The following is a 27,800-nucleotide window of genomic DNA, read 5'->3' on the forward strand; positions in this document are numbered from 1 at the left end:
GAAAGGGTTGACCAGGCTAGTACATAAAGGGACAAAACAGAAACACATCAGTGTGGACATCACCACCAGTCGGAAGGATGCAGGACTGTAACAGGGTGTTCAGGAAGATGTTGGAATGCTTAGGGGATGGTAAATGTTTTTCAATCAAAAATAACTTAAGTGCCTTCTGTGCTAGGAACTATACCAAGGACTCATGGGCAAGAGGTAGGGAAAGAAGGAGAAGTGGAAATAAGATCCCAAGATAGTAAGATCTTGGGTCCTTCAAGACTTTCAGTTGAATGGGAAGGTAGGGCTACAGTAGGCAAAACTGATTAAGCACCAATGAGGTTCACCTAGACTGCCTCATTCAAGGCTCACAACACCACTATGTGGGAAACAACTCATCCCGGTACTTTACTGATGAGGACGCAGAGGACCACGTGGGATAAATGCTGCTACCCAGCTACGTGCCCTCAGAGAATCACACATGGAAGTCAGGAAACCCTCCCAAAGTAGGCATGATTTCATTTGGATCTTTAAGGATGCCTGAGTTCACTAGTGGGCGCAAAGGAGAAAGGCATTCCTATCAGAATAAACAATACGTGCAAAGACGTGGGGGCACGGAAGAGCATGGTTTCTCTAAAGAGTGACACGAAGGTATAGACCAACCAAGCTGCGAACATGGCTGGAGTCGGCTGCTTTGAAGCCCATCCCTCAACCCTGGTGATGAATCAAACCCTGTCCCTGGGCAAATCCTTTCCACGTAAGCAGAAAAGCGGTGTTTCCTGGTGGCTCGGAAACCAGGCGGGCACGCAGAGCTGGGCAGGCGGTGCACCGTGCAGGGAAAGCCACCTCTGAGTGGCACTGTCACATGGCACATGTCGGGGGTGCACACATGCAGGAGGGCAGTTTCCTGGAAGGGGCAGTCAAGAGTTTTGTTCTAACAAAATCTGTATTTTATAACCATTGTCTGGTGATTAGAAGTAAAGGGTCTTGAGGAAGGGCACCGTTTCCTGTTCACACAGATTTGCCCTAAGAGCTAGTGGCGGCGAGCTGGCTCTCACCGCCTCTCCCTCCTGAACCGTAACAAAACCTAGATTCCAGCCATGCGCCATAACTGTCCTTGGCTTCTTCATGGCTCCGCTGCATTCTGTTAAACCTACTCCAAGCGGTTAACACTTTCTATTTTCCCCTCTCCCGTGCAATTCCATCTTCTCCCCCGGCCTGTGGCTCTCCTCCTAGATAGGGTTCTAGCAACACCTCCTCTAAGTCACAGCGAATCCTTTTTCCTGGTTCATGTTATTTCTTCAAAGTTCAAACACACCTCTGGGGTTTGAAAGACCCCAGAATCCCATGAACCAAGAAGATAAGGAAGCCTGCAACCAGAAACTATTTCTAGAGCCTTCCCCCGCCCACCCCCACCCTGCCATATCTCCCTGGAACGGCTCCAGAAGCCTCCTAAACATCAGTTCTTAAAACGATTAACTTATATATTGCTCACACAGAAATATAAATCACTCTGAGTCATAGTTGGCTCCGGCTCCTTCAAAAGTCAGCCAGAGGGTCAATTTAGACTCTAATTAAATTGCCACCATAGCAAGCACCACTACACAATTAACTCTCAAGTAGCGTGTGGTTTCACCCTCAAAACGGTCCTAACTCTGTTCTGGGAGAGGATTCATGCAAAACCTCCCAACAGGTTGTGCAGAAAGGACACAAAGCCCCCTCCCCGCGCGGAGGGAGGCGGAGCAGGGGCCTGAGCAGCACGAGAGCCGTTCCCTCTACTTAACAAAATCTCAAACAAGAAGGGCAAAATGTTAACATGTGTCGAATGTGTGTGGTGAGTAGAGGATATCTATTTTGTTATCTTCTGCTCTTTGAAGGTTTGAAATATTCCATAATTCATATTTTGAAATGTAAAAAGGCCATTTGCTTATGCACTGTGGCAAAGTTCATGTCCTAATTATTTATCAGAGAAGCTTTAAGGCTTTCTACGATGAACCCAAAGTAATGGCGTTGTGACCTGGCCAGGCCTCAACTCGCAGGGGAAGTGGCCGTGAATAAAGCCCGTTGGTGGACCTCAGAGGCCCTGCACCACCCGCTGGATTGGTGCCATCATGGCCAAGGGCAGTGACCCGGCCGGGGGCGCACACAGTGGGCCCACAGAGCGTGGAAGTGGCCCTCCATCCCAGCGTTTGCTCCCACACCCCACCCCCGTTGTTCAACTTCCATCAGCCTCCGCTCCCAGCCCTTTTGCAAAAGAGGCGTGTTTTAAATGATGTATCCATTCTGCCACCTAGCATTCAGCAGCGCCACTGCAGCCAAGCTGCCTTCAACTGCTCCTCTCTAAATTTCGCTGAATTTCCCTGGTCTGCGGAGGGACCTGAGAGGCTAAGTACTTTATTTCTCGAAGGTCACCACACCAGGATGCGGCGGCAGCATTAGTATGCCTGGTGTGTCCTGGCTTCTGAGAAAGGGACTGATGTCGGCCTCATAGGGTCTTTAAAACAGAACAGTTACTCGCTGTGGAAAACAGTAGGCAAAGCTGCCTGAGAGTGTGGTAAGAGCAATGAAGACAACAGCAAATGAAGACAAGATCCGTTGCTGACATTTTTCCTTTCCAACCGGAGAAATGCATGATATTTTATGAACTATTAAACATCTAACATTCCCAACCCATGGTATCAGGCATCACCCTTGCCTTGACAATGATCAGAGGGAAGGCTGCAAGCTTTATAAAGCACAAATGCCACGCACCCTTCGAAACGCTGTGCATGTAAAAGCATCAATTTTTACTTGGTTGCATTTCTTGAAATTTGGTTTTGATATCCAGTTAATCACTCAAAGGAATGGGGAGGGGTAATCTCTGGGGAACGGCACACAGCGGGTGATATTTAACTTCGTACTCCTCCAAGAAGGATGTGGTTGGAAGGCATCAAAAGTGGAGTTAAGAAGCAGAGGGTGGAGGAGCGCGTGGCCATAAAGAGGGGAAGCGAACCTGGCCTCAGGCGCCTGTATCCAGCAGGAATAAATGAGCCCTTCCCAATTGCGTTCACCAGGGCTAATGGTTTTGTTGTTTTTTTCCAGAAGCAATCTTCTGCGGGTGACTGTGAACCGATCTAGGCCTTCAGAATGGGAGCGGGGGATGAAATCAGGAAAAGCTCATGGGCGGCCCCCTGATCCAGCTTCCCAGAACAGAACTTCCCCCTCCACCACCATGCATTCACTAGGGCCTTGTAGAGGCGAACCCGTCTGGCCAGTGTCCCATCTCTGGACACAATTACTTTAGACAACCCCAGGCAACGGAGAATTCTTTCCCATGCCCTTCCAGAGAGCCCACCTGAGGGCCCCCTGGAGGGCAACTCATACCCCACCCGTCTCCGCCCCTCCTGACTAAGCCCATTTCTAAGCCGGAACACAGCGGGTCCCTGATTTACATTCCTGCAGGGTCCCCTCTCTCCCAGGCCCCCTCTGCAGCGCCCCCTACCCCAAGGGCGGGCTCCTGCCACAACCTCCCCTTCCGCTGTCTCCCTACCCTTTTCGTCTTCCCTACGAATCATCCCCGCTCCCTCCTACCTGTCCTCATACATTCTACTTTCCAGCCACTGGAAGTCGGCTGGACAAAAAGACATGTCACTGGAGGCCATCTCTCTCAGAATGGAGAGTGGCTGGAACCAGGCAACTCGTGTTTCTCTGGAAGGAGCACCACAATCTCCCCATTCACGCCACAGGCTCCCAGCGTGCCTGGGGTCGGCCCGGCTGCTGGGCTGGTGCAGAAACAGGAGCAGGGGCCGCGGAGCACACAGGGCACACTGTCCGGCCACTCTTCTGGTCTGAACTTGACACAAAGGGGAAAATAACACACGATCACCCTCACTCCTCAGACACTTCAACGAGATTTTTTTAAATATTAATTCCCCCCTCCCAACTTACCAAGCCCCAGACAGAGGGGAGAAGAAACGATGAGGAGCCTCGCTCCTTTTTTTTTTTTTTTCATCATTACACACAGCTCCTCCTCCCTCTCCCAGCCAACACCTCTGGCAATACAAGCGAAAGCAGGACTTTAAACTCATTTTTTTTAAAGATGTGCCTTTCAGCAAGTAGATAAGTGAGAGGACAGATCAGAATCTGGGAGTGTTAACAGCATAGAGAGAATCACTCCTGAACCAAACCAGCAAGAGAAACATTTTCTCCAGAGCAGTGCTGCAGAAAGAATTCTTATCATAGATAAGGGTGCAGTCTAGTGGCAAACTTCGAGAAATGCAGCCCCTGCTCCGCAGGCACGTTAGAGCATTTCCAAGGGGACCAAGGGAAACGCAAGAGGGAACAGTGCCACCCCCGTTTCTCCCAAATAGGTCAGCAAAGACCGGTCATGTCTCTCCGACCCGGCTGTGAGGGCCACAGCCCGTCCTGTCAATTTCAGAAAAAAAAAATCGTCACTTTCCTTCTCTTAAGACTTAAGCTTTCTTCTATTTTCTAAGGAAAGGAGGAGTCCACAGTGTCTGACTAGATTATCTGAGGTTTCAAATGGGGTAATCATGTTCCTGGTCAGAATCCCTTCACAGCCAGTCCCAGGGGCTGTCAGCCAGCTCAGACCCATGGGGGGTACCTGTGTGTGACAATTACCCTGATAACTGGGTGTCCTTCTGGACTCCCATCCGTTCCCTCCAAAGGTGTGGACCTGCCCACTAGAAACGTCCCTTCAAAAGAACATGAAGGAAAAGTATTACTCCAATCAGCCTGCCTCCCATTTGAAAATCCCACCCCAGGACCTCGGAGATGGCCGGGAGACTGAGCGTTCCCTCCAACTGCCAGTGTCTGTCTCACTGTCCCTACAATGCAGTGGCCTGAGTGTTCCTTCTGCGAGTACACGCAACACTGACACACACACACACACCCCGGGTCAACAGTGTACCTGGGGGGAGGCGGCCACCCTCTCTTCACCATGTGCCCACAGAGAGTCACTCCACCGGCAACAGAAACTCTTGATTAAATCCCCTTCCCCGGGCTTTTGGCAGTGAATCCAGTTTTTCTTCTCTTTTTTTTTAATTCAGTTCACCATCCATCTCTGGCCATCCCACACTAACACCCCCCCCCCCAAGCGTGCGTGCACACACACACACACACACACACACACACACCTTACATGGTAACTGAGACACTAGCAGACAGCCATTTCCCAAAGCTTGGGAAGAATTTCTTGGGCACTGTATATATCCAGTTGGCAATTAAGAAAAAGCTTCTGCCTCCAGCCTGGGCCTGGGCTAGTTAAGGGGTGGGAGGGAGGGGGAGACTGAGTTACTCCTCATTGTGTCCACCGTGCACCGAAGAACTCCCTCGTCCACACGCCCCCGACCACCTCCTCCCTCGTGCAGCCCCAGCCCAGTCCCCCATTCCCCTCTCTTACATTCCGGGGGGAGGAGGGCGCTGTTCACGGAGCGAAGGGGAGCCCCCGTGTGTCTCGAAGGCCTCTCCCCACCCCCACCCCGTGTGAGTTCGTACTGCAAAGCTCCTTGGCATCCTTGCCTGGGTTGGGTGTTGGGGAGCTCAAATTGCAGCTACAAACTGGCTGGCAGCCAGGGCCGTCTATTTAAAAGCGCCTGTTCGGCCAGAGCCGGTAGTCTCTTTGGAAACTTCTGCGGGGAGAGAGCTAGGGAGAGCTGCAAAGCGGTGTGGGGCTTTTCCTCTTTTTCGCTCCTTCTAATTACCCTCTCTTCCGTTTGCACCCTTCTCCCGACTTCACGCAGAACCTGCGAATTTCTAAGAGGTGTTAGGGTTTGGGATCTTTTTTCTTTTTTATTTCTTGATTTCAACATTTTCCCTCACCCTTGCTGCAGCCGCCGCCTCCTACCTGTTCCGCGCAGCCGCGCGCCGCCAGCAGCTGAGGGTTAGAAAGGAGTAGGGTGTACTTTAGATTTTAAACAAAATTTTTGAAGACAAATCCATTTTTCTCCACCCACCCCGTCTTCCCCACAGCCTCCGAGCTCCTTATTCCGGTGGTTGCTTTGGGGTGGACAGTTTTTGGCTTGTCCCCCTGCACTTCTGACCAGGTCGGGCTTGGGGGTTGTTTGTCCAGCCCCAGTCCCAGTGCGTGCACCTGGCGCTGCTCTTTCCCCCCAACCTGTTGCAGATCTTTAATCCTTGTAACTGGGACTTGCCTGCAAGCACCCCAGCCCTCCAACTCTCCCCACATTTTGCAATTGTCTGGGGGAAGGGCACCTGCTCTACCTGCCAGAAAAAAAAAGATTTTTTTAAAATTTTCTCCGGCACCCTCCTGGCCCCTTTGTCCCTGCACTCTCACTCTCCTGCCCCGCCCCAAGGTAAAGGGAGAGACTCGGAGAAGATGGTGCTCACCGCGGTCCTACTGCTGCTGGCCGCCTGTGCGGGACCGGCCCAGGGCCTGGGCTCCTTCGTGCACTGCGAGCCCTGCGACGAGAAAGCCCTGTCCATGTGCCCCCCCAGCCCCCTGGGCTGCGAGCTAGTCAAGGAGCCGGGCTGCGGCTGCTGCATGACTTGCGCCCTGGCGGAGGGGCAGTCGTGCGGCGTCTACACTGAGCGCTGCGCCCAGGGGCTGCGCTGCCTCCCACGGCAGGATGAGGAGAAACCGCTGCACGCCCTGCTGCACGGCCGCGGGGTTTGCCTGAACGAAAAGAGCTACCGCGAGCAAGTCAAGATCGGTGAGCGCGCTCAGTGTGCCAGTTACACGGCGCACGGGCAGGGGACCGGGGACAGGCCGGCCAAGCGCGCTTTGCCCAGAAAGCGGCTTAAAGCCGGGATGCAACCCAGGGTGACGGGAGCGGGGGCGGGGAGGGTCTTTACTCAGGCTGATCCAGCTACCCTAGGCTGCTGTCTCTCCGAGTGTCTCCGGGTCTTCGCTTCGGCTCCTCGCCCCCGCCCCCACCCTACTCCACCCCACCCCTCCCCCCTCGTCTGAATACTGACTCCGAGCTCCTATTCAGTCTCAAGGTCCAAGTCCCCAGGTACTCAACCTCCAGTCTGAAAGGGTGCATGTTTCATTATCAGCTCCCTCCTCCACCACCTCCTAGCGACCCAACACGATTTTATTATTTTCCTGGACTTGAAAAAATAAATCTCTTTGTTAAAATATTGCTTTAACTGGGGACCAGGAAAGAGGGGCTTTCTGTGCTCTTTCCACCTTTGTCCCTCCCAGACCCTAACTCGGTACCCGTCCCTTCTGATGTTTCTATTCATCTACCCCAACGCACTCGCTCGCACGCGCGCGCGCGCGCACACACACACACACACACACACACACACACCGGCACGCACCCTTGGTAGCTATTGCCTTTTGGGTGCGGGCTTCGATGCCCCTCCCACGTGCACACCCATTACTTTTGACTCGATATGATTGATTGTGGTAGATGGTAAAACAGATTAGAATGCAAAATACCCTTTTTTCTCCCTGGAAGGGAACGATTACTTTAGACACGCACGGCGGTGGAGGGGAGGTCAGTCGGGCAATGGTGGGGGGGGGGGGGGCGGTGCGTAGGAAAGAAGGGTTTGGTGTTCTGTGTTGGATGTTCATCCCTGAGCTTAATTACTTTTTCCCCCGCCCCAATTCAGATCTTTACCTAGGGCGAAAGGTGGATATATAGGGTTGGGAGGCAAGAGGGGATGTGAAATTCAGACCTCACGACTTCCCCCTCAGTACTAATCCCCGCCCCCATCCTCGCGCCCGCATCTCTCAAACCTGATCACAAGTGGGTGTGGTATAACTGTAAAAGAAGCCCTGGAAACACAAAATAAAGGGGACAGAGGCTGGAAAAGCCACGCCCCATTGCTTCTCAGCCGCCTCCAAGTAGCCCCGCCCCCAGGTTGCCCTGCCCCCAAATTCTCAGCGCCTGGAGTCCGGGTTTAAAAGGTTGACTGTGCTACGTGTTTAAAGAGAACAGTTCTGCCCCCTTTAGACGGTGTTACTTTTTAGAGGTAACTGATCTTAAAATTTTTTTAATAGTTTAAAGAACTATACATACAAATCTGCATTCCGAAACGTCAAACTGGTTGTTGATTCTTTTCAAAAGGCATTACGAGTTGGCTAAATAAATGTTTATTCTCCGTAGTCACCTCCTGGGACAATGCTCTTCTCCCCTATCCCCTCCCACTGTGAGCACCCCAACCTGAGTTGTCTTAAAACTGCAAACTGCAGAACTACCACGTAGGAGAGGAGTGCGCTGGCGCTTAAGAAGAGCCAGGAGAGTTTTTCTAGGTTCAAACTAGATGTCCCAAAACCTGCAGGGTTTGCCTCTGAAGACAGGCGGCCGCCCCTCCGGCTTTGCAAGAGGTAGTCTCACTCCAGATCGCTGCCTGCAAAAAAGAGGCGGAGAGCAACGTGCAGACCCCGGAGGCCCCAGAGGCCAGTTTGTTATTTTTATTAAGAATCACTTTTTAAAAGCAGTCCCGCCCGCTTTCGTCGTGGGGGTTGTGGATTTGGAAAAAGTTGGGGGGGGGGGGGGGCGTGGAGCGGGTAAGAGGTATGAATCCATTTCCTGGCTTGGAAGAGCGAGCGCTCTGATTAAGAATCCGGTCACATCGAAAGTACGCCAGGTATCAGCCACATTCCGGCCCCGCTTTTATCTGCCCAACAGTGTGGCTGGTGTGATGTGGTAGGTGTAGGGTGTGTGTGCGCGCGCGCGCGTGCGCAATTGGTGGTAGAGCAAACTACCACAGGCGCATCCAACTTTCCAGTTCAACCCACCACACACACACACACACACACACACACACACACACACAGAGCAGCTTTTGTCCCAAGCAACGTGCCCTTTAGATTTCTCTGCAGCCCTTGCCTCAACCTCAGCCTTCAAGGTACCTCTGGGCCAATACCTAGCAGCCTCTCCGTCCCCTCCCCTCTCCCGCCCCCCAGCCCTGCTCTTGGATTCCACTCCGCCTTGGGCAGGTGCCTAACCATCTGCAGTCGCCGATGGCTACGCTCCACCGGTGGCCAGGGCTGAAGCCTTTCTCCAGGACAGATAGGGTGGGAGTGGGCATTCCTGCCTATAGTTTTTCAACTCGAAAACCGTTCAGGGAGCCCCCCAAAAGTTGAAGATGGCACAGAGGCACTTCTTAAGGAGTGGAAATTGAACAGCGAGTGGAGGAGAGTGTCAGCTCCTGTAACCAAAATTCCTGTTCCCCAACACACACTCACCACCCCACCCACCCACCCACCAAAACCAGCAGTGTGAACTTGGGTGTGCCCTCTCTACCGCGGTTTCCATATAAGCATAGGTACCACAGGTATAGATCACACACACACACACACACACACACACAATATATGTGCATACGTAGAGATAGATCAATATCTTTCTTCAATCCCCCCAAAAAGGAATGCATTTGAATTAGTATTGGGGAGCTGAGGATTGCGAGGTGGCAGGCAGCCAAAGCTTCTGGGAGGAAGGGCGGAGGGCGGGAGGGCAGGCTGAGGCTGGTGTTTTGCTGCGCGCGTTGCTGCGCAACAGGAGAGGGAGTCGGCCAGAGAGCTTGGGACTGGGAGCGCGCGGGGCCCTGCATTTTATTTCGGCGAGTTCAGGGGCCAAGATAGATATAGAAACAGAGGGCAGTGCGCAGGGGACTGGAAGGAGGCGGGAGACGAGTTATTTATTGGACCAAGCTCAATAAAGATCGGTGAGCTGGATCGAGCTGTGGAAGGGCCCAGCTTTGCTCTGGGCATTGTTTGCAGCAGCCTTGTGGCTTTGTGGGCGGGAGGGTAGCAGAGCCCGCATCTTGGCCCTAGTCTGGGAAATCTCTCCGGTGCCTGGGATACGTTCAGCTGGGGATGCAGGGAGAAGTGGCTTCTGGGCTTCAGGGCCGTTTCATTGAAAAATAAAGAGAGAGAGAAAGTCAAAATGTGCTCTGGGAAAGAAAGAAAAACAGTACCTCAATAAAAATGAATCCGGCCTTTGCCTCTTTTAGGGGTTTGGCCTCCGTCAACCCTGGCTTCCACTCCAAGACCTGGTCCAAATGCCATGTTGAAGTCAAGTTCCTGAGTTAGGTTTTAGTGGCCAAATTTGTGTCTGGGTTGAACAAGATCATGGAAAACTGAAGGGGGCAGATGCCGTTCCCACCCGCACGCCCTCCCTTTGAAACGGGTCTTTGAGAGGCTGGCTGCTCCCTGCGCCAACCAAAACCGAGGTGGGAAGACAAGTGATGATGCTTTTACCTTGACTTTTCTTCCTGCCCCCTCACCACCACCACCCCCCACCCCCCCTCACCCCCGCCCACAGCCTGCCCCTGTCTGCTGCGTCAGCTCAGGCTGGGAGAGCCAGCACAGTTGGCCACAATTTCTTTCCATTTAAATTTTCCCCCACCTTGTCCCTCCCTCTCCCCACTGCACCCTCCCCCCTCCAACTGCCAAGGCGTTCCCTGAGGGCTTGAGTTTTTAAGTCAGAGCAGCTGTGTGTTAGTCGCAGGGCTTGGGTGGGATTTGAGCGGGCAGGTGGGCTTGCAGCTGTAGGGGGAGGTCAGGCCTGACCCCGGGAGCCAGAGGTCACCATGAGGGTTATGGCAAAGGGCATGGGAGCAGGAATCCCAGCAGAAGCCCTGGTCCCCTTAATGGGGGGAGGAGGGGAGAAAGGGAATAGCAGGAAGAAAAGGTGACTTTTGTCTAAAGATTTTACTTTGTACCTGAGCAATGCCTTTGAAACTTGGAGTTATTTAATGTGTGAAAAATAAAGCTTTGAAGAAGAGATCACCACACTCCGGGCCCACTGCATCCAGAAACTGGAAGAACACCCTACAGGGTCCAGGTACCAAGGAGGAACAGACCAAGAAGTAGGATGGTTGTGGCGAGAGACGAGGAGGCAATTTGAAGGGGTTTTGTCTGAGTTTTTGTTTTGCATTTTTACTACAGTTGGTCCAGAAGTTGCGATCCTCAGAGAACTGTTTTTCATCTGGATAAGTTTTTCAAAATAACGATTTACTCAATACTTGCAAAAATAAATAAGCAAATAAACAAGGAAGCCAGTTCTAAGCTTCTACTCCCCTTTCCTCTTAAAATCCCCCACATTTTTCCAGTTCCATTTCTGTCCATGAGTTCTGTTACAGTGTCTTTTTTTTTTTTTAAATTCAAAGGAGTGACTGGAGATCTCTATAAAGGGCAAAGTGGTCTTTCCTGCCTGGCCACTTGGCTTAACAAGGCCCTGACATCTCTCCAGGAATTGTCTGGGGATTGGCCCAAGAATGCTAAAGCTGGAAGGGGCCCCTGCAATCGTGAGGTCAGGGCCCTCCTGTTACGGATGGGGATGCTGAGGCCCAGAGTGCAGAGTCACTTGCCCGAAATCAGATGCAGGGTTAGTGGCAGAACCGGGACTAGAACTCAGCGCTTCCCTCTTGCGTGTAGGGCTCCATGCTGCTGCTAGTCCTGGCTCTCTTCACTAGTCACCAGGACTCTTGCCTGGGTCCAGTCTAACCTGCGATGAGGTTTTTGGCAAAATATCACCTGATGCTCTCTCATCCCACAGCGAGGCTTGTGAAGATGAAATAGGAGCTCAGAACTTGGGGGGCGGGGGGTGCTCCATTTTAGGGGAAGAGGCAAAATAGCCCCAACGTAGAGAATGCAACCCCCCTGTTATTTTTCCATCACTCTCTGTTCCGTCCTTTTTCTACCCAGTCGTGCAAAAAAGGCTGGCTTTGGCCAGCGATCTGGTGAGAGACAGGGGGCAGAGGGGAAGGAAGGGACTTCAGGTTCATGTGCCAAACCTCACTTCCCTGGGGACACCCCTGATGTGGGAAGGCAGGCAGGCCCTCGCTGCGCCTTGGCCGGGCAGTGGTCTCTATAGGGAGAACGTTGCATGGAGTGGCCTGCTTCTCGGGGCCAGCAGCCTCCGCCAGCGCAGGCCTTTCACGGAGCCAGGCGAGGGGATGATGAGAACTGAGCTGGGGTGGGCCAGGGTGGGATGAGAGAGTGGTTGGGAGATTTCTATGTCAGAAAATTTTTTTAAAAAAGCAGAGAAAAATGCACACCACAGAGCTGATAAGGAAGAGGGCAAGAGGGCCACAGGGCTTTTGAACACATTCAGACTTGTAGGCGATCTTGCAGTAGAAGAGAAGAGAGAGGCCTCCAGGTTATTGGAGTCGATCTGAGCTATAGAGCCTCCTGACGCACCCTGGAGGCCCCGGCAGCTGCTCCCCCGAGGGATCTTCAAGAAGGAGGCCAATAAGACACACCCCGATTTCCAGCAGGTTAGACCGCCAGGTGAGCCCACGGGGATTCCTAAAATAAAGACCATCTCAGTTTTGATGGCTCACGATTTCCCTTGCCAAAGCCTAAAACAAGACCCAGACGGAATCTGCACTCGGAACAGAGCCCCGTAGGACCCCTGCCGGCTTGCCCAGGGTTTTACGTGGGCTGCAGGCGTGCTGAGCCTGGATCGCTCAGTTCCATCACAGCTGTAACGTCTGTCTGTCACCCCTGCAGAGACGACACTCAGCCCTGTCCCTCTAGAACAATAGCACCGCCCAAACGAACTGTAACCAAACTCCATCTGTCAAGTTCTCTAGCAGCCACATCTCTTAAAAAGGTGAAAAGAAGCCGGTGACATTAATGCTAGTCATCTACCGTAATATACCCAAAATAAACAATTATAAGACACGTTGCACGATTTCTCCCATCCGCAGTCTCTGAACTCCGAGGTACCTTTTACACGTACAGCACCTGTCCCTTCGGACACCGAAGTGTCACTGGAACACTTGACTGGCCGTTGTTTAGCTGAGAAGTCGATGTGTGTGCTGGCGTGGTTCCACACGTACTCAAAAACAGCCCGATAACCAAAGCAAGCGTCAGTGTTTACATTTAAATTAATTGTCAATGAAATAAATTTTTAAAATCCAGACCCACGACCACATTTCAAGGGTCAAGAGCCACAGGTGGCTGGTGGCCACCAGCGAGCCCCTCCCACACTGAGAGGGGACTGCCATCTCCACTCTCTCCTCCTGTACCCAAAGCATTGAGAGGAAAAGGAGTCTGAGCTTGGATTGCTGCACAGGGGATGGTCCCCTTCTTTGGCTCATACCAGGGCATCTCTTCTGGGGGTGGGGGGGGGGGACCGGGGAAGATTTCAAACCACCTGCTCCCTGTCGCCCCCTGCTGGCCATGCTGGTCATGCAGGGAATGTGGCTGCCTGATTGTAATGTTCTGAATGAGCTGTGATGAGTCATGAGTGGGAGTGTTGCCAGCTCAGGAAAATGGACCAGAGCTTCCCCCACGTCCTCATCTCCCATTCTTCCATTCAGAGGCTGCTTCCTACCTAGCCCCTCTGTGATGTTCTGGTTTGGGGTGTTAGGAAAGAAGACATTTCTACTGAGCCTGCTCACTTTCCCCACCCCCAGAGAAACCTGGCTGGAGACACTCACTCATCTTGGGAGTTCTGCATCAGTGTGTATTTCTTATGTGCCAATTGATTACCGACTGTCTCCCGGGGGTCAAGAAATGTGTACCAGGGTCACAGCCCTGAATCACGGTTTGGCCACCTCTTCTCTCTCCATCCGTAGGGAAGGAGACCAGCTGCCTTAGAGCATGCAGCACGAAGGAATGGGCTTAGACCGAGGGAAGAACTGCAGGGTGAGTTCTCTCCGTGGGAACTGCTGCCCAGAAGCACTTGTGCAAAGTCCCTCTCACCTGGGGTTGGCAGCCAGGCTCCCCAGAGACAAGGAGAGAGCCATCTGCAGCGGAACTTTCTGCGTCCGGGGAGCCTTAGATCTTGTGATGTACATGTCCATATCTGTCAGTCAGGTGCCAGGCAACCAAATTTTTAGTTGATGATCGGAGCGAGCAAGGTGAGAGGCAACAGAGACCTGTACTGGGAGGTAATTCACACATCAACTCAGTGCCCTTGAGAACCCTGTAGGAAAGGGGCTGTTGTCATCCTCCCGTAACTCAGATGAGAAAACCGAGGCAAGGAGAGGGGAGGAAGAGACTAAGTGTTGTCCGAGGAAACCTGCACCGAGGTTTATTGAACCATTGTCAGCAGCCCCATCTTCCTCCCAAGAAGGGTGACCGAAGGTCACAGGCAGGTGGTCTGGCTATATTTGTTTACTTTGCTAGATGATGTCTTTATGTCTCTGCTCAGAATAGAGACATGACATGGCTACGTTGGCCAACTTTGCTGTTGGTTTACGGCGCCTAACCACGTTAGTTCTCCTGGCCTGGATTGGGGTGGGGGCTGGCAAGGAGCTCAGCAGGGTAAGCCTGTTGCCCTCACTGTCTCGTCACCGACCCTGAACTTGCCCCCTCCTCCGCCACTCACCCCAAGAAGCAGCAGGACTCCCCTTCTGTGTGTTCTTGCAACTCTTCCCATCTTGCAGCTGAGGATGATGATTGTTTGGGTCTGTTTTCCTCTTGGAAAGTCTACTTTTTTTCCTTCTCAGCCCATAATTCGGGTTAAAAAGAGCCCAGCGCAGGCACGTCTGTGACTAACCACAGAGGAAACAAAAACAGTGTCTTCCGAGAGAGACCGGGACAAGGCAGACGCTGGCTGGGGGGTGGAATGGGCAGGAGGAGGGACGCTGCAGCTCTCCTGGAAGGCCCCGCAGCCCCTCCCTGCCGCGCCAGCCCCGGCTCTCCCTGCAAAGGCACGCACGCACACGCAGTGTAATTGAGTCATTTGGCGTCTACAGCTGGGGAACCGTCAGACTTCAAGAGACTGAGACGTGCCTTATGGTTTCTTAAACAGGGAGCAGCCAGCCCGTCCTTCTCCTATGAGCCCTGTGTTGTGCAAAGAGGAGGAGGCTGCAGGTTGGCTAGGAAGCATGGCAGGGTAGAGAGAGGACGTGGGGCATCCAGCCACACCCCGGCACGGATCTGTGCCCTCCGACCAGCTGTCCAGCAGAATTTTCCGCAGTGACAGATGTGGCTATTAAGTACTTGAAATGTGGCTAGAGTTGAATTTGTAATTTGATTTATTGTTCATTAATTTAAATAGCCATGTGTGGCTAGTGGCTACTGTGTTGGACAGTGAAGCCTCAGATCAAAGAGAAGCCCAGCAAATCCAGAGGATCCTTCCTCCTTCTGTCCCTGTCCTGTGGGGCTCCTTCCTCTGCTTCCTTGCTCCCCCTGTGGCAGTCACTATGCTCCAAGACAGTGGCACCAGTGAGCTGACCTCTGGGGGCATCCACTGAGCACCACGGGACCCCGGGTTAGGACCAGAAAAGCCCCCAGGCCCACGTCACTTTGTCTCCTGTGTAGATCCATGCATCTCTGCATTTAAAGAGTATTCACTGAGTACCCTGCATCACAGAGACAAAGATAAATAAGGAGCCTCTGCCCTTAAGAAGATTAGTGTTTAAATTCCACACAGGGAGCTAGAAGGAGAGCCAGTGGAAACCCAGCTCCCTTTTTCATTCCTGTAACAGAGGTTCTGGGCAAAGCCATCTTGTCTTCTGGCTAGAAAAGGAGACTTTCCTCTCTCCAGGCCCAGGTGGCCTGGCGCAGCCCTCCATGCTTCCTGAGCTGTGAATTCCAAGGACGCCTCGGTTTCTTCCGTTTCCGTACGCAGAGTCACAAGACCTGGGCCACCCAGTTTCCTCTGAGGTTTGATTATGAGGTTAAGAAAGAATGGGACCTACCAACTGCCCACGAGCGGGCTATTAATGGCACGAGGGTGGGACCCAGAAGCCAGGGGTGGGAGGTCAGAGTGCAGGGAGCAGCAGGTTCCTGGCTGGAACCATCCATCTCTGTAACTGGGGAGCAGGGTGGGATCAAATGTTTAAGAGCATGTGCCTGTTTTGCCTGTTACTGTTGCTAAGGCTTCCTGCCCCTGCAGGACACCAGCAGCAGTGAAGAGGGCGCGTGGGAGACGGTGGTGGAGCCTGGGTGGCGGGGAATGCATTGTGCACCTGCACCGTGAGTGGATCCGCCCACCCTGCGGCGCCCCTGGGTTCTCTGTGTTTGCTGGGACATGAGAAGGGTGCAGTCCTCCAGCAGGTGTGCACGTTGGCACGGGGAAGGCTCGTGCACCCATCTGTGCCTCAGTGAGTGTTACTGCACCAGTGTGGTTGGGCAGCCCTTGGGAAGGAAGGGGGAGCTGAGCTGGCCAGCATGACTGGGCAGGGCTGGTAGGGAGGGGGCTGGGAGCCAGAGCAGAATCACAACTCACCCCAGAGGTGGCGGTCAGGACAGTGTGAGGGCTCTTGCTCCCCCAGCCGTCAGGCAGGATCACAGAATTAAAGGGGAAGGAAATGATACTGAACCGTCCACATTTTCCATCCCCTGCAGAATCCTTTCAAAATGGCATCTGGAGATGGGAAAGGAGGTTCCGGATATGCTTCACTTTCCCTGACCATTTTTTAATTGCAGATGAGAGAAACAGCTCGGGGGTGGGGGCTCGGGGGTGGGGGCACGGCACGGTTATGCACAGATAAAGCCTTGCCCTCTCCCCTCACCTCCAGTTCCCACACCTGCCTTCTCCACCCTCCCCTCCTGTGGGTCCTTTCCAGCCTTCCCTTGTCCAGCTTCCTGGCTCTCCACATGCTGCAGACACACAGAGAAAAAGCAGAGGGTTTGAGTGGTTGTCAGAGAAACAGGCGCACAAATTCCAGATTTTAAAATGACTTACAGTCCCTAGCAATAAGCACCAGGGACACCTTGCATGGCCATCAGTCTCCTGCGCCACCTACTGGCCATGGGGAGATATTGCCCTGTCTGTTGAACAGGTTCCAGAATCCCCTGCGCTGTTCTGTTCCTTCAGCGGCTGTTTGTGTACAGGGCAACCTAAGGGGGAGGACCTCCCTTCAGTTTCACTTAAACCCCTCCCGCAACCTCGGTCCACTTTCCCGTGATGCAATAGCTCAGGAGCGGCTAGTCTACTGGTGCCTTCTAGTTTTATCCCAAACTTAAACCCTTCCCAAATTGAAAGCCTATTTATGACTCATCCACAAAGCAGCTGAGTAGGGCTTGCTGGCTGTAGCATTCCAGCCCTTTAATCTCAGTGGCTCTGCCCTGGCTTTGTTCCAAGTTTCCACTGTCTCTCTGGAGCCTACAGGTGACCACAAGACCCTGATCAGTATCTTTGATACTTGACTCGCCACCACCACCACCCCCCCACCCCGCCTAAGTAATAGGTCCCATGGGGTTAAGTGGCACCAAAAACCAGGAGGCACATCAAAGTTCTAAGTCTTCCGGTCAGAGCAGCCAAAGAGCCGGTAGCCTGGGGAGGGTGTCCACCTCAGGAGCCCCACCCTGCTGCGGCCAGAGAAGGGAAGGGGAGAGGGTATGGGAATCGACCTTTTGTTTCCCAAGGTCATTGTTGCTTAGCCCCAAGGCGATACTTGAACGCTTTCAGATAAAAGTCTGAGAATGGTCAAGGTTAGTTTGCCCCAGAGTTTTTTTCAAACCATTAACAGCCCCACCCTCCTCCCAGGAAGGGGGACCCAAAGGGAAGGCTTGCTGGCTCGCAGCCCTTCTCAGAAGAAGCTGCAAGTGAGGAGACTTGAGAAGAGCTGTTCATAACACTCAGGGCTGTGAGCCAACGGGCTTCTATGCCCACGAAGACCAGAGGGAGATACCCTGTGAAATGACCAAAGGGACAGAGGGGTCCCCCCAGAACAGGTGGCCAGAGGAGGAGGGGAGGCATACCCATCCCAGATGGCTTTGAGAAGTAGAAAAAGTACCACTGGGATAGGTGCATGCACTTATTTCCGCTCGGACACAGGGGAGGCACTAGATGGTCTATTGGAAGGACACCAGGGGCTGGGCCATACCCCCAGAGGGGAGCAACTTCCTGGGGTCTCTCCCACTGGCAAGGCAACTCCTGCAACCTGGGTTCCCAGGTGTCCCTGAGGACAGTTTGCTGGCCCTCCAGGCCAGGCCAGAGCAGGCCCTGAGGGAAACACTCATCTGTCTTCCCCGCACTGGCCAGCACCCAGCCCCCTCCCCCACCTCCCCTCACTTCATCTGGTTTCAGTACTGACTGGGGAAGCGGGGAGGGGTATGGCCATGCACCCCCACAATGCCCCCAGCCTTTCAGGGACAACCATGTCCTGCTCTGTGCCCTATCCCAGTGGTCAAATGCGTTTTGAGAATTAGAGTGCTCGGTGATGCCCACAGAGGCTGAGTGAAAAGTCTCGAGTCGCTCAGGAAGATGGGCGCAGCAACCCACCCTCTCCGTGGTCGGCTTTTCCTCTCCCCACCACTTTCCCTCCGCCCCCCGCCCCCAGAGTCTGGTTTGGGCGTGAGTCACCAGATAACAGAGCCCTAGCTTCTCGGTGTGCACAGAGTCCCCCACACGAGCTATGCATGTCCCTGCATCCCAGCCCCATTCTAGCTCATCCCACAACCAAGAAAAGTAGGGTTAGCGCTGGCTGGTGTGTCTCAGTGGTTTGGGTGCCAGCCTGGGAACCAAGGGGTCGCCAGTTCAATTCCCAGTCAGGGCACATGCCTGGGTTGTGGGCCAGGTCCCCAGTAGGGGGCACGCAAGAGACATCCACACACTGGCATTTTTCTCCCTCTCTTTCTCCCTTCCCCTCTCTCTAAATACAAATAAAATCCTTAAAAATGTTTTTAAAAAGAAAGAAAGAAAAGAAAAGTAGGTTTACCACAAAGCACCACTCTGTGAGCTAATTCCTAGAAGGCCACATTCCACAGTCCGGGCACATCACGTGTGGATGAGTCAACACAGCAGGTCCCAATAAGTGGAGTCGGAGCAGTGAGTCAGGTCACGGTGGGAAGACAGAGTGAAAGGCCAAGAGTAGAGGGCAGGGATCCTGGGGCGTGTGTGTGCACGCGTGCACACGCACGTGTGTGAACTGTTGAGTAACGTAGTCTCCATTTCCCTCCCCAGCCTGGTGTTGAACCGGGTTCAGAGAGAGCGTGCCTCTGGCTTGGCTCCTTGCTCTCTCCCTGTCGTCTTCCCCTCCCGGGGCTACATCCCTTCCTCTGCTGTGGATAAAGAACCCAAATCAACGAACCCCCCCCCCCCCCCCCAGAGCCCTGCAAACCTGTGGAGGCTTCTTCGGGGCCGGGAACTTCCCTGCCAGGGTCTTAAAGGCCGGATGCCTGTTCAAGGAAAAGTGACAAATCCAGAGCCAACAGACAAGCAGGTGCTCGGGCGCTTCCTGCCACCTGCCACCCTGACCGGGTTTGGACGCCTTCCTTAACACACACCTGTAACTTCTCCTGGGCCCAGAGCGGCCGCCCCCGGGACACAAAACAGCGTCTTCTCACCCAGATTCCCGCTCCCTGCGCCCCCCTTCCCCACCTGCTGCCGAGCCTTTCCTTCTCCTTCCCACCAGAGCACCTGGCTCCCAGGTCGCCCAGCGACAGCCAAATGGGTGCAGAATAGCTTCCCCCTGCACGCCATTTGGGTTATTTGGGGTCCCCTCCAGGCCCTGTTTCCTTTCTCTGCAATTTGAAAAGAGAGCAATAAAGACAGGGCCTCCCTGCCCCGACCCAGGCACCTGGTCTCTCCGTGGGCATCCTGGCCACACCCTGCCCCCTGGGCAGGGCAGGGCAGCCCAGACCTCCCCGATCTGGCTCTGTGTCGGCGGGTGGGGCCACAGAGCTGAGAGGAGAAACAGGGACCCAGGAGGGTGCCTGCGGGATCAGAAGCAAATGGAAATCTGTGGGCTGAGAAACGGCCAGGCGGGCAGAATTAACAGAGCAACAAATAAATGAACAAGGTCCTACTACTTCTTTAAAGGTCATAAGTCAGCTAAGTATAGACTGTCACCGAGTCACCCCTATATATAACTACCAGCCCCAGCCAGCTGTCGGCCTCTCTCGGCCGGAGCTGCAGCCCTCCCGGGGCCCAGAACGCAGAGCCGGCTCTGAGCCAGAGCCGGGAGCCGGCCTTGGGGTTCCTCGTCCCCCACGGCGACCTGCCAACACAAGTCCCCTCCAAGCCCCACATCTCGGGCTTTCTAGGCCCCCTCCTTCCGTTCTTCACGATGGTCCGCCCCCCCCCACCCCGCCCAGTTCAGTCCCCAGGGCCCTCCTGCCCAGCCAGTGGCCCTCCTGCCCAGCCAGTGCCCCAAATCCAAATACATCTCACCCCCAGGAGTTCTGACAGCACAAAGACTTCACAAGAGGTTAGACGGGCTCCCCTGTCCACACCCTGCTGCCCCTGTTTTCCGCCAACAACCAAGATCTCCAAGTTGTGTTCTTACATCAGAGCCGCACCCCCAGGCACTGCTTAGCCTGCCCCAGTGAGCAAGCCCTTGACCCGCCCAAGTCCTCCCACAGGCCACTTCACTCCCACTTCCCCTTCCCTGCCCCCAGAATGTCCTCTCCCTCCTGCCAAATTTCTCTTGCTTATCAGCCTGACTTTTCCAACATCTCCCAACTCCATGAAGTCATCCTAGCTTCACTCCACAGGACTCCAATCCTTCCAGCAACTTCCTAACCACTTCTGTGAGTGCGACTCGGGCCCTGGTCCTTATTTCAGCTCCAGGAGGGCAGAGACCCCGTCTCTGCACCCCAACCTCAGAGCCTCGGGCTCGGCCCATCTGTGTCTGGGCTGCAGAGGCTGACCCTCCGCTCCCCTCTCCCCGCAGAGCGAGACTCCCAGGAGCACGAGGACCCCACCGCCTCCGAGATGGCAGAGGAGACCTACTCGCCCAAGATCTTCCGGCCCAAGCACACTCGCATCTCCGAGCTGAAGGCCGAGGCCGTGAAGAAGGACCGCAGGAAGAAGCTGACCCAGTCCAAGTTCGTGGGAGGGGCGGAGAACACCGCTCACCCCCGGGTCATCGCTGCACCTGAGATGAGACAGGAATCCGAGCAGGTGAGACTCTTGGGTTCTCCGCCGCCTCCCTCGGCACCCACACGCGCCAGCCTCTGCCGCCACCTCTGTCGCCACCCTGACTTGTGTCTAAATGAGCATTCGTGGCAGCGGGAGGTGCTTGGGGTAGACCTAGTGCAGGACCTGCCGCTGGCAGTGGGGAGTTTGGAGAGCCTACAGTCATCGGGGCCCAGGGCTTGTCTGAGCAGCAGCAGGAGCAGAGGCAGCGCTGGCGGGAGGTGCGGACACTCGCTAGAAGTGCCGGCAGCCGCAGCGAGCCCACTCGCCCCGGAGCTGCACCCTCACTTGGGCAGACACTGGACATGCTCCCGCAGCAGCGACTTTCGACCTTTTCATCTATCTCATGGCACACATAAATGAATCACTAAAATACTGTGGCATGCCAAAAAATATGTAATTGTTGCCTCTCTGACCAAAAAATGGGTATAATTTTGATTCATTCACACCAGATGGCTATTGCCGCTTTTTTATTTGACCATCAAGGGAAAAGAGGCCGGTGCCCCTGAGTGAACAGGCAGGCGTCGCGTGTTTTAGAAATTCTTGCGCACGCCACTTGAACACCACCGCCCTAGAGCACCCGCAGACGCCCACCCCTGGGCGCAACTACTCAGCGTCATGGAAACGTCAATGGGTCTTATAGAGACGGGGGACAGCGTGCCTCTGGACCTGGTCACAATGCACACCTTGCACACTCTATATGCCCAGGTTGCATAACAAGGAAAACAGAGGAAAGATCTTGGGTAGCAACTAATCGGAACAAAAGGCGGACCCCTTTTCCCGCAGACCCTTTAGTCCCCCCACCCTGGGGCCACACGTTCTGCACAGGTAGGTGGCTTCCCCCTGGATCCCGCCACGCCGCTCACCCTTCCTGTCCACCCGCAGGGCCCCTGCCGCAGACACATGGAAGCTTCCCTGCAGGAGCTCAAAGCCAGCCCTCGCATGGTGCCTCGTGCCGTGTACCTGCCCAACTGTGACCGCAAAGGATTCTACAAGAGAAAGCAGGTACGGCCCTGTCCCATGCCCCCAAGTTCAAAGGAAAACCTCTACCAGGGAACCTCCACCTCTAAATGCCTAAAATTTCTCTTATTAACAATGGTGTTTCTCAAACCTCAAATATCCTTACCACAATTGTGATTTTTCCCATATCTTGCTATACTATACCAATCCACTTAAGTTTTAATGATTTACCTTATTTACATGAATCTTGAAAGGAAAATGTATATCCCTGTGTGACAACGTGTGTTGTATGTTACTTTCTGATACACAGGAATACACACACATATATGTCTTTAAAACAGATTTGTACCATGCACCACCTGAAGCCGTTTTGGGTCCCATTCACCACCAGGCTCCCTTCTGAGCAGCCCCACTGTGGGTTAACCGGTGGTACTTGGCTGTTAAACCGGGTCTGCGTCACCTTCAGGCACTGGTCCTCAGCCTTCCTGGGGCATCAGAATCACCCAGCAGGCTTCTTAAAACTCCAATTACTTTCCCCACCCACTCCCCAGAGTGTCTGATGGGTGGGTACGGGTGGACTCTGAGAATTTTGCTTTTCTAACAAGTTCCCTCCCACGTGACCCCGATAAGGGCACCCTCATCCAAGTTAGAGGTCAAGAGCCAGGCAGCCTTGGGTCAATGCTTGGCTCTGCTGCTTACTAGCTGTGTCCTCTTGCCCCGGTTATTTAACGTCTCCGTCTCCAGTTTCTCATGTCAAATGGAGAATGGTCATACTTATTATTTTCATGCAATTATGAAGAAAAATGGGTTAATCTCTGTAAAGCACTTAGAACAGTACCTACTATACTGTAAGTATTAAATAGCAAAAGTGATGCCTCCTATTTATTATTATTATTATTATTATTATTATATCATTAAATCATGAAGCTCTTCAGAGAATACCAAGTTGGAAGATCCTGAAGGGGTGGCATAAAACAGAAGTTATAGGAGGTAGCCAAGGGCAGGCTGCCTAAATTACCTTTTCCCTAGGCCCTCCCGTGCTGTGGGGACACCAGAACCCCGAGGGCTGGGTACAGCCCCCTCAACTCCCTGGGGGTGAGAGTCTGTCTTCGGGAGGGAAGACGAAGGGCCAGGCCAGAGCGGAGCCTGCTCGGGGCACGGCCATCCTCACCACCTGTCTCTCTCCCCACCACAGTGCAAGCCTTCCCGTGGCCGCAAACGTGGCATCTGCTGGTGCGTGGACAAGTATGGCATGAAGCTGCCCAGCATGGAGTATGTCGACGGGGACTTTCAGTGCCACACCTTCGACAGCAGCAACGTTGAGTGATGCGTCCCCTCCCCACCCTTCCCTCACCCCCTCCCACCCCCAGCCCCAACTCCAGCCAGTGCCTCCCTCCACCCTAGGACGCCACTCATTTCATCTCATTTAAGGGAAAAAATGCATATATCTATCTAATTGAGGAAACTGAGGACCTCGGAATCTCTAGCAAGGTCTCAACTTTGAAAATGGCAACAGCGGAGATGAAAAAAAGCTAAGGAGACCCCCGCCCCTTTAAATGGTTTTCTTTTTGAAGCAAGTTGAATGAACGAGGACAGGAAGAGAGCAAGCACAGGAGGAAGCGAAGGGAAGAGGCATAGGTGTAGGAGAGCGGGAACGATGAACAGGGTTAGGAAAAGGCAGGAGGCATGTGGGCAGGAAGGAAAGCCCAGGCACCGTGGCTGGGTCCACCCTCCATGAGCAGCCCCGGCCCGAGCTGGGGACATGTTTGGGCACTAGAAGTTGTGGCCCAGCATGTATTTGATGGCACGCTTGGAGCTTTCGCAGTGTAGATGGGTCACAAGGGGAGAAAGAAACAGACAAAAAGGTGTCATTGCCTCTCCTGTATCTATCTCCTCCTCCAGCCAGCAAAGTGGGTGGCTCGAACCCTCCTTCCTCTGTCCACCCCAGTAGGGTGTTCTCTCCCCCCAAATTTATAGACACTAAATGCATTCCATTCCTCTCGAAACAAAACAAATGAACAACTGAGAGATATTAGATAGATAGGATTTCCTAAGCAGACACATAAGGGTTCAATGTGTGTGCAGATTTCCCTGTGCAAACTCTTAGAAATCAGCACAGACCCCAGCAGTGGGAGGACTCGTTCCTCCGGGGAGACTGAGATGCACGTGGAAGCGTGCGGTCTCAGCCCCTCCACGCATTCAATTCGCACCTAGCACAGCCTCTGTGGGGGAGGATAGGCTGAAAAAAAAGTGGGCTTGTATTTATCTACAAGGCTCCATGTAGTCATATATAGGCATATAAATCTATTTTTTTTTCTTTTGTTCCTTCCTTCCTTCCTTCCTTTCAAAGGTTTGCATTAACTTTCTAAAGTAGTTCTTATGGGGGCATTGAGGAGCTTCCTCATTCTGGGAAAACCAAGAAAATTCACATTCTCCTAACACGACCCATAACACCAGAGTTGCCTGCCTCCCGTGAGCAGCGGCCCCCTTTGTGGGGCACAGTGTGGGACTTTTCCCTGATTTCCCACAGGCACATGCGTTCACACACACCACCCAGCCGGGTGGCCGAGAGCACTGGGTGCGCCGTGCTCTCCCAGCAGGTCCCTGCAGACCCTCCGGAAGTAACCGTCTCTGGAGCCCACACTGAGGGCCCGACTGAGCCACACTGAGAGCCCACACTGAGGCCCAGGTGTGACCGGTGCCCCCACGCAGCCTTTCCACATCACCTGGGCAGAGCCTGTGCTTTGAAAACCTCTCTCACTCTTCACGCTGGCAAAGCAGGAGAGAGCTGGACATGAGAGGTGGCGGAGAGGGAGATAGAGGTGAACAGGTTTCAGAGCAGGGAGGCAGTAAAGGTGATTGATTGTTCAGGCCAGAGAGATGGAGGGAGGGGACAGGGGGCTGGGGGAATGGGGGTGGACAGCCCCACTCTAGCTTTGAAGCAAAGCAAAAGAAAGGGGGACAAAGCCAAGGGCCACGTCCATGGCTTCCCACCCGATAACCCCTCTGGGATTTGAGAAGAAGCAGAGAGGAAAATGCGGGGACAGGTTGTAACAGAGAAATGAGCTAACTCCAGGCCTTAGAGCCAGGGAAGGTGGGTCACTTAGGTGGGCTCTAGACTCAGCAGCTAGCCCAGAGAGAGGATCCACGGAGACTGGCCATGTTTTGAAGGGACGAGACTTTGTGCTCAGACGCCCGTCTTCCCCCTGCAGCGAGGGGCTGAGGCCAGAGAGTCTTCTAAGCTCTTCCTTCGCTCTGGCCAGTTCAGGCTCCCTCCCTGGGGTGGGGGGTGGAAGAAAGGCCCAGGCCAACCAGGAAATGGATGCTCGGAAGTGCTGTCCTTTGGCAGCCACGCTTCGACCCCAGGAGACTCCCATTCTCCACTGACTTCCTCGACAAATGGGTGGCTTTGGGGCTGCCCCCTGAGGCTGGAGATAGCCCGCCAGGAAAGGGGGTTTGGACACTGGCAAGGAGACCCTTTCTCACTGTGAACCCAGCTCTGTCTACGCTCTCCCGACGGCACGGCACCGTGGAGACCCCTCCAACACTGAATTGGGGGCAATGAAGAGGGGCAACGAAGAAGTGGATCTATTCCAGCTAGCAGAAAATTTGCAGCTGCGGAACATGGGGGATGGCTCCTGCTCCCCGAGACAGGACGGTTGGCTGGGGATGGGAGAGGTGGTGGATCTTCACAGGACGAAGGGCCTGATGGGAATGGAATGGCAGCCGCAAGGACTCACTGGACCTGCCCCGTCTCTCCGTGCGATTGCCCCCAGCCCCCAGCTCCCATTCAACGCCGTAGGCCAGTATCGTGAACCTTCCCCGCTTGCCCCTTTCTGTCCACACTCCCTTTGGATCTTGAGCAGCCATCTAACTGGGACCTGCCAGGTGGATACTGGGGTACCATTCCCCCTAAGAAAAGACTGAGCCAGGCACTGCATACCCCACTCCCACCCCTCCCCAGGCTTGGACCTGGCTCCTGAGAGGGGTTCTCTCCACGCCCCACCGATGTTTACTGGACTTTGAACGGGCCTCTGCCCCTTACACTGACTCTTTGCTATCAGCCACGAGACGGGGGCCAGGGCCTGTAACTCCACCAGTCTCTTCAGATTCCCAGAGTTCGTGGCACCTAATTCATGCCTGTGAGTCTCCAGTGCTCGCAGGGGGTGATTCTGGTCAGCTGGCCACTCCCTAGAGGACACTGGACCTTCATGACAGGTGGAACTAAACCTCTCCAAGGGGAGGTCCGGCCTGAACCCAGAGTGGAGAGACCATGGGGAGAGAGTCTCGGGGAGCAACGGAGCCCAGGCCCTGGGCAGGGGTGGGGTGCTGCCGGCCTCGAAGTCCCAGCCAGCTTCTCCTGGCCCCCAGGCTTCCCGCTGGCCACTGACTGCTCACCTGGAGGCCTCAGGCTCCCACAGTTCTGTGGCCTCAGGTCTCAGTGTTGCAGCCCTGGACAGGAGGTCTCTCTCCCCATCTCCCTTTTGACTCGCGCTGCACTCCAGCTGTGCGACCCACAACCGCTGCCCAGTGACAGAGGCAGGCCCAGCCAGGACCGATCCCCCTCCTCCCCCGGAGCTGCCCTGCCCCCGCCCCCGGCAAGGGAGGGTGTTTGGGGAGGAAGAGAATTCAGACTTTCTCGGACAGCCAGGCCTGGACAGGCAGGCCTGGAGACATCCAACCCTCACAGCGGGAAGGAAGGGAGGCCCGGGAGGCCCTATAGGGTCCCCCCTCCTCCCTTCACCCATTTTCCCATTACTACCTTGGTGGTCTCCACGGTAACCCCTGCAGGGCCAGCCTCCTCTAATGTCTGCGGGAGGCGGGCCTCAACCTCCCTTCTCTTGCAGCCACAGGGCTGCCATGGCAACTGCCCAGCCCCCTAGGAGTGGGCACCGTTCTCCCTCTCCATCCGCTCAGCTGCCCAGAGCGCTCCAACTCAGAGTGGGAACTTCAGAGAGGAGCAGTCCCAGGAGAAGCCACAGCCCTCTGGTCTCAGAGAGGACCCTGGGCTGCCAAGAGGAAGGAGGCTAAGTTTTAGGACGTGGTGGGACGAGGGAATGGGGTTTGACCTGCCAGCAGCCCGGGCGTTGTACTGTCTGTTTTTGAAACCACTAAAGTGCAAGGCATGTCTTGCACTTTTCTCCACTTTTTCTTTCTCTTCAGTTTTTGTGTCTTTTTTTAAACATACTTTCTTGGTTTTCTAATGGAGTATATAGTTTAGCCATCTCCACAGACTCTGGCCTCCTCTCCTTAACTCCTTCCGGAGGGGAAAGGGAGGTGGGAGGGCCCCCTCCCTGCCTGCGCCCACCCCACCCCCGGTCTCTGGTCCCCAGACACCAGCCTGAGTCCCACCTCCCGCCGCCACCACCGTCACACAGTAGCCCACACGGATAGACAGTTGTCAGACAAGATCCTTCAGATTCCGAGTTGCCTACCGGTTTGTGTTTTTGGTTTTTTTTTTTTTAAGACAGCAATAACCACAGCACATATTACTGTAGTTCTTGATAGTTTTGCATACATACATACATACCATAGCTCTATTTTCTCCTCTTTTTTGTTTTCAACTTTTTTAAAGAAAATAAATGCTCATAATCTTTACTGGTAAAAAAAAGGATGGATAAGCAAACCAGCAAACAAAACCAGTTTGTGGTGAAAAAAAAAATGCGGGGGGGGGAAAAAAATCACCCGAATGCGGAAGAACTCGCCTCCTGTTTAGCATTTTGTACCTATGGAAATAAAAACGAGAAAAAAAATACAGAGGATCTCACGTTTTATTAAAAAGGTGAAGATTTCTGTATACTATTTATTCAACGTATAATTTATGTTACTCCTTGATCTTTGTCTTTGTGTCATGACAAAGCCTTTATTTAATAAAGTTATGCGTTCAGTTAGCTTGCGTCAGCTTCCTCCTGGACCCAGGACCCTCCTCCGGCCACGCTCCAGAGGGAAGGACAAAGGTCAAGGTGGAGGCTGGGCCCAGGGGACCCCCCCAAACCTGCCCTCCCATCCGGAACTCGGGTGCCCCCTTCTCCATCCCCTCAGAACTGTCAGTGAGCTCATGTACGCCGTGTGCTTAGAACAGCGAGGAGTTGATGCATGTTCGGCTCCTGT

At 54.0% G+C, this 27,800-nt stretch overlaps 1 protein-coding gene and 1 long non-coding RNA gene across 3 annotated transcripts; one reads left to right on the forward strand and one right to left on the reverse strand.

Moving 5' to 3' along the window:
- Positions 1–2,741: 2,741 nt before the first annotated feature.
- On the reverse strand, positions 2,742–4,340 carry LOC118499995. The gene is made up of 3 exons (XR_004902515.1): positions 3,913–4,340; positions 3,515–3,817; positions 2,742–3,104 (listed from the first exon to the last, which is right to left on the reverse strand). It is a non-coding gene; the product is annotated as an uncharacterized LOC118499995 (long non-coding RNA).
- A 1,263-nt stretch (positions 4,341–5,603) lies between these two features.
- Positions 5,604–27,433, forward strand: IGFBP5 (insulin like growth factor binding protein 5). Of its 2 annotated transcripts, none has more exons than XM_028509145.2 (4): positions 5,604–6,656; positions 20,485–20,714; positions 21,615–21,734; positions 22,885–27,433. In XM_028509145.2, the coding sequence occupies exons 1-4, from the start codon at positions 6,323–6,325 to the stop codon at positions 23,014–23,016; spliced, it is 816 nt and encodes a 271-aa protein (XP_028364946.1). In that variant the 5' UTR covers positions 5,604–6,322; the 3' UTR covers positions 23,017–27,433. The 2 variants fall into 2 exon arrangements, with proteins under 2 accessions (XP_028364946.1, XP_028364945.1); XM_028509144.2 differs by having other exon boundaries at positions 5,611–6,654; positions 20,480–20,714.
- The last annotated feature ends 367 nt before the right edge of the window (positions 27,434–27,800 follow it).

Source organism: Phyllostomus discolor, chromosome 4 (assembly GCF_004126475.2).
Source record: "Phyllostomus discolor isolate MPI-MPIP mPhyDis1 chromosome 4, mPhyDis1.pri.v3, whole genome shotgun sequence".
NCBI classification, from domain to species: Eukaryota; Metazoa; Chordata; class Mammalia; order Chiroptera; family Phyllostomidae; genus Phyllostomus; species Phyllostomus discolor.